The sequence below is a fragment of the Anas acuta genome, chromosome 26 (genome assembly GCF_963932015.1).
Source record: "Anas acuta chromosome 26, bAnaAcu1.1, whole genome shotgun sequence".
Taxonomy (NCBI): Eukaryota; Metazoa; Chordata; class Aves; order Anseriformes; family Anatidae; genus Anas; species Anas acuta.
The window spans coordinates 4,745,809-4,752,231 of record NC_089004.1 but is presented as its reverse complement, the minus strand read 5'-3'; the positions used below and the strand labels follow the sequence as shown (position 1 = coordinate 4,752,231).

General features: G+C 47.0%; 1 protein-coding gene across 2 annotated transcripts; it reads right to left on the bottom strand.

Annotated features, from left to right (window-relative positions):
* Positions 1-161: 161 nt before the first annotated feature.
* Positions 162-6,367, bottom strand: ARMC6 (armadillo repeat containing 6). Of its 2 annotated transcripts, none has more exons than XM_068661320.1 (8): positions 6,248-6,367; positions 5,538-5,697; positions 5,015-5,097; positions 3,745-4,315; positions 3,100-3,245; positions 2,414-2,545; positions 1,690-1,827; positions 162-889 (listed from the first exon to the last, which is right to left on the bottom strand). In XM_068661320.1, exons 1-8 carry the CDS (start codon positions 6,329-6,331, stop codon positions 677-679), a joined length of 1,527 nt encoding a protein of 508 aa, XP_068517421.1. In that variant the 5' UTR covers positions 6,332-6,367; the 3' UTR covers positions 162-676. The 2 variants fall into 2 exon arrangements, with proteins under 2 accessions (XP_068517421.1, XP_068517422.1); XM_068661321.1 differs by lacking the exon at positions 6,248-6,367 and adding an exon at positions 6,122-6,219.
* Positions 6,368-6,423: the final 56 nt, after the last annotated feature.

The following is a 6,423-nucleotide window of genomic DNA, read 5'->3' as shown; positions in this document are numbered from 1 at the left end:
TTTGCCCATCTCACTGGAGCAGAATATGACCTCTCCTCCTGGAAGCGAATGGCAACATCAAGAGGCACGTTGGTTTTGGCCATACCACTAGAAATCCTTACGTGCTTGCGTTTAAAACGTCACGTTGGCTGAAAATCCCAAACAAAGAAGCAACACAGAACATGGTCAGCAGTAAAATAAGTTAGAACAGCACAACAGGACAGAACACATTCACAAATGATGGGATCCCTCCTCAGCCCTCCCATTACCAGATCAGGCTGCTGGCCTCCATCGGCAGAGAGCAGAGGAGCAAACCAGCACCAGCTGCCATGGTACACACCGGGCTCCTGTCAGAAGAGATCCACCTTTGCTCTTATTGTATAGAACAAAGCACACGGAACAGCCCTGTCTCGTACACAAGAAACATACAGAACAACAGGGGGGGGAGCAGATCATCTTCAGGCATTAGATGATTCAAGGAATGATTACTACAGAGCTGGTTTGCAGCCTTGGAATGCACAAAGCCATTTCAGCTGTAGCTCCCAATAAAAAGTTCACCGCAGCCTCACAAGCTAGGCATTTGCATCAGGTATTCCAGGTCGGTTTAACTGCAAGTTAATCCATGCCGCTTCGTTCCCCCCCTTAGACTTCATGTACATAGGTGCTCTGAAGCTCCGTTGCTCAGTGGGCTGACGATTCACTGAGCGAGGCTTCCCTTCTGACCTGTCCACAGCTCTCTGAGCTCCACTTTGCAGCCAAGATCTCGCAGGGCAGCTTTGGCCACATCGTCACAGTCCCTGTGCGTTGCACGAGCTTCTGTTATTAGGTTCTCAGCTCCCATCTCTAAGATGGGCTGAGAAAAGTCCCGGCTCCGGGAGACCAGGTTGCGGATCAGCATGCAAGCCTGTTTCTGAGGAGAGAGGAAAACAAGAGGGATTAGCATCTTACACAGGAAAATACCAAGTGGGATGCTGGCACACACAAAGCAGATCTGGCTCCAGCTAAGGAACGTTTTCTGGGCAACTAAATGTGAGATGCTATTTTCTGGGAGAATAAAATCCATACACAAAAGCATGGCTGCTATTTTACACTGATGTTTATGCAACAAAACCTCCTGCTTCCGTCTGAGTTACTGATGTTCCAACAGCACCCAGGCAATACCAAGTACTTCTTTAAATAATACTAAGATTTTTTTTAACAGCAGAGCCACCTTTCCACCCCCATGTATGCTCTTCCATGTACTTCTCCTGTCACTTTGCTGTAGTAGCTTATGCTGCTCTTTCAAAAATATTTCCTAGGGTATTTTAATATTCTGGAGAGCACAAAGAGAAATCAGAAGCTAACTCCTTGCCATGGAGTTTAGTCAACTCTGGAGAAAACATGGCAATGTCTCCTCTCTGACGCATCACAGTAGCACAAGATGGCTCTAAAAGAGTCCATCCTCACCCTGCTCTTTTGAAGAGAAGTAATGCCTTCAAGAGAACCACTCCACCGTCACTTGAACCTGAAAGCAGGTGGGTTTGAAACCCAAACTGAATTTTGTTCTGACTACGTCAGGATGACAGACATAGGGTGCCCTGCATTTAGATGCTGTAACTATCTGCCCAACATGCTCAACTTGTCAGTGTTCATCAAGTGAAGGACAAACGAAGCAGTGAACACAACCAACACCAACCCTGAATGAATAATCAAGAGCTCTAAGGCAGGTACCTGGACAGCCACTTCTCGAGGGTGTGCTTTCATGGCCTGAAGAGCTGCCAATGCCCCTCCGCCTTCCATGATGACATTACAGTTCTCAGGTTTGCGCAAAGCCAACATGCACAGCGCTGCACAACCTTGCTCACAGATCTACAAGGCAAAGAGGAACTCAATTGCTGAAGACATTGCTTTAAGAAAACTAGATCATTCAAATTCTGTTTTCCTGTTTGAGGGATTTTTTAAATAATTTTTAGTTTCCTCCACTAAAACATCTTGCTTCTCCTGCATGTAAATTAAGTTTCATATGGTCACTTAAAACAGATTTTAAATAATTTCAATAGTGACTGAAATCCAATCTGTAGTCCCAAAACATAAAACATTTTATCCACTATTCCCTTATTCAAGGACAAGGAAAAAAAGTGATGTAGTAAGGTGGGCATACCTTTACATTTACAAAAGTATTTGCCAAAGCATGCACTTAACCACTCTCCGTCAAGTGGATGTCAAGGGTTTAGCACATTGTTCACGTTATGAAAACAATTTTGTTAAATGCAATCATTTAACAAACGTACTTAGAATATATCTGCTCTCAGCACAAGCTGTTTATCAGGAATAAGAGCACAGCTGTGGGCCGTTCCCCCTATACAATGTGAGATAAGGCTGCTACATTATGCAGCCCAAAGCCCTCCCCTCCCACCCACTGAGGGACGTCACCGTCAGCCCAGCAGCTGCATACCTGAGGGTTGGCAAGGTGATGGCTTATAGCGAGCACGATGAGGTCGGTCCCACCAGCGCTCACTATGGCATCTTTCACGTCATCGTTACCTGCAACCGCTCGGATGGCGCTCAGCACCTGCTTCACCACATCCTGCGTTCAGCAAGAAAAAAAAAAAAAAAGCTTAGAAAGCAGAATTAAAAAGTTTCACAGGCTTTCGAAAGCCACCCAGAACATCCCCCAGCAACTCCACTCGAACAGCTGTAATTCCCAGCAACACTATTCTCATATTCTCACGTGTCAAGTACACCTTCTTGTTAGGCACAATAATAAGGAATTTGTTAGTTGGCAGAGGTTTTCAAAGTTCAAAGAATAAAACATCAACCCTCTTGAACCTCTTCTAGCTAGAATGGTGGAAACCCAGCAGCTCAGCTTTTCTGGGAGGAAGCAGAGCTCTGCTTGTGCGTGAGTATGGGGCACAACTACTCTGTTCTTATCTGACCGAGCAGATGTAATCTAGTTCTGCATATAAAGCTTCTAATATGGAGGTAAATGGGATCAATGGCTGGATTTCAACACTAAGTGCACCTAAAATAATGCATTAATTCTAAGGTTTATTCACAGCCAGGATTTAAAAAAAATAAAAAATAAAAATCACAACCTGCTGCATTACGCCCTCTCCCCCAAGTACACGTTATTTCACTTACTGGATGGTCAATGCTGTCAGCCAGGAGAGACACCATGAAATTTAAGCCCCCAAGGTCCACAATTTCTTGACAGAATTCATTCCTGACAGAGAGGCGAGAAAGGGTGGCACACAGCTCACTGAGAACACCGGAGTTATCTGTGAATGCTGTGGAGGAGATGATGAATGGAGGTAAGTATGAGCAAGCAGAGCTGCTAGCAGAATCAAGGTGGTTTAGTTTGCTTCATTAAAAAATTAAAAGCCACACTACCCCAGGAAACAGTGACTTCCCCTTTATAATTAAAACAGATCATCACAGATGACATTCTGTTCACTCTGTAGCTAGACTGATAGAATACCTTTCCCTGGCAGAAATGCAGCACCTCAGCAGGGATAATGTGTCTGTAAACCTGCACTGGGCTGTAAAATCCTTCCTAAAGAGACTGACAGATAGCTCTGATAACTGTCACCTTAGTGCTGCTGATAGCTCTGGAGCAGTCATTGTATTTCTCTCTTGGGGCACACTTCATCAAAGGAATTAAATCACGTTAGTAGCGAATTTCCAAACCACCTCTGGGGAACTTCAAGTTACGGCAAAGCACAGGTTTGAGATAAAAAAGCACAGAGGATTCCAAATTAACATCAACAGCCAGGGGGTTAATTGTACCTTTCGCGGCCTCAATGAGCACCCTTAATCCGTCGTTCTCCAACACGATCATTTTGGCATGATCGTGAGCATGACCAAAGGGCACACGGATGTCGTCGTCGAACGTCATGATCCTGAGCGCCGAGGAGGCCGTTCGGACGACATCAGCGCTGTCTCCGTGCTGCACGATGGCTCCGGTCAGGAGCGGCAGCACCCCACCTTTCACAAAGTCCTGGCGGTTCTGCTCGTGCTTCAGACAGGCGTGCCGAATGCATCGGATCCCAGCCAGAGTCATGTCAGCATCCTCTCGATATTCTTTCAGAGTTTGTAGCAGTAGATCCTGACCAGCAGCGTCAAGCAGGTCTGGCTGCCCATCCAAGATGGCAGACAGAGTACAGAAGGCTTTCAGCATTAAATTTCTGTCTCCCGAAGCCAACTGGCAGGCAGAGAATACCACAGAGTAGGCACCGTTCTGCCCAGCCAGGTAGCGGAAAGCCAGCTGCTCTTTGCACTGCTCAGTGAAGACCACTAGCTGCTCGGCCATCTCATTGAGATCAGAGTCAGCAACACATCTCCCAAGGGAATCTAAAGTCTAAAAGACAAAAGAAAAGAAAAAAAGAGAGAGAACAAGAGTTACTTTTCAATCTGAACTGTGAAGGAACGAGAACAGCTCTTTAGAGTTGGTTAAATTTGTTTATTTATAACAATGTCCTGCTTTTAAACCTCAAATGAATTTGAAATAGCTAAGAAACAGCTGTTTCTTAGAGCAACATTTTGTCTTCAACGCTTTGTCTTCATGCATCAGTGTCGCAACATCCCTCAATGTCAGTCTGACCAGCACCAAAGGAACTGGGTCCCACTAGCACATTTCACAGGGGCCAAGGGCACGCACAAGTACTTTAAATTCTGGCTGGTGCGTGACTGTATTCAATCCTCAGAAGAGCTAGCTAACAGCTCCCACTTATGTTACTCATATTTCCTTCATTAAAGTTCTTCCATGCTTTGACCACACCTGACAAAAGCAGAATCTGCTTCTACGTTGTGAAAGAAATTACGCGTTTCCTAGCCAAGAAATGTTGGTATTTTGCACTTACGCAGATAATGCTACTGAAAAGTACAAGCCAGCTCTTTGACTCTAGCTCTGAGATCACGTGGGATTAACCACTTGTTTAAGAACTCACAAAGAAATGGGGCAGAGGCAGTAGAATATGTGTCTCGTGATTCTTAGTCTAATACTCAGCCTTTTAGTTAACTCTGACCTTTAGGAGACAACACAAAAGTATAGTCCTACCAGCAAAATTTCATGCTTTTGCTTTTGACCATTTTCAGAGGCAGGCTGCCGCACAGCTTTCACGATATTGCTTAGATCAACACCTAAAAGGAATAAAACAGAAATTAGATTCATATTAGTTACAAGAGCTTAAGTAAAATTTAAGTTAACTATAGCCAACAAAGACAGGCTCGTCATAAAGCATAGATCAATGCACAAAGATGCTGAAAGGCTGCCAAAGTTCTGGTTAACTCTGATTGTCAGGTACATCCTGGAACAGAGAACTAATTCTGACTAAATCACAGCTGGGAAAAAAAAAGTTCAATTTCATTCACAAAACCACATCTTGCGCTTTCACTTAAAGCAGTTTCTCAATCATAATTACTCCGTTAAACTAGGTTAGCGTTAATAGTATCTACATTCCGCTTTACACAGACTTCATTTCAACACTGAATGATCAATCTTTGCACATTGGTTCTCCGAAATTTTGAGAAACCTCCATCTGTAATAACTGAATTGCAACAGTGGAATTAATCTGCAATACCTTGAGACTCAAACTGCTGCACAGCCTCTCTCACTGCCTCCTCCGGATCCATTTCAAATTCCGTGATGTTTTCCTGCACGGCATCGTCAAACGTTTCCTGGGCAATCTGCTTGGATCCCATTTTGCTGGAACGGAGTAAACTCCAAACTGATCCTTTGTCCTGTCAGGAGGAAAGCCCACAGTTAGCTTTGCTGCGAGACCTTGTGAGGTTAAGACAAGACATAGATGGTGACCTGCTCTTTTCCAAAACACAGAGCAGAGCTCGAAACCGAAAAAAATACCACAAAACAGTGAATTATTAACGTGCTATAAGAGAATAAAAGAATTAGGGGAGGGATGCAGAGGCCTAGGATTGGGGCGGGGGGGTCGCTGCAGCTGGGATGCGGATGGGAGCGGGACCGGGGCCCGGCTCAGCCCTGTCAGCCGGCCCTGCACCCCCGGGGGCCACCAACACCCGCTCCTGGGCTACCACAGCCCACCCTTGGGCTACCACAACCCCCCCGCCCCCCCCGGGCTACCCAAGCCCGCCCAGGCCCCGCGCCTCCCTCAGCGGGCCCGGCCGGCCGGGAGGGCCCAGCACTGACCCCGGAGAGAGCCCAAGACCCGTGACCAGGCGCTGGGGGAGGCCGAGGGCGCTCAGCGGAGCCCGGATCCCCCCCGGATCCCCCCCGGTTTCCCCCGGTTCCCCCCCGGTTCTCCCCGCCGCCCACCTCCGCCTGACAAAGAGCAGCGCGCTGAGGCGCCTGACCCGCCCCGGCCGCCGTCCTCCCTGGCTCGGCCCTCTCAGTGCGCATGCGCCGAAAGGGGGAGGAGGGGGGCGAAAAAAGTCCCGCCCACCTCCCCCTGCCAGAAGCGGCGCGGAGCGAAAAAGAGCACGGAGGCTCCT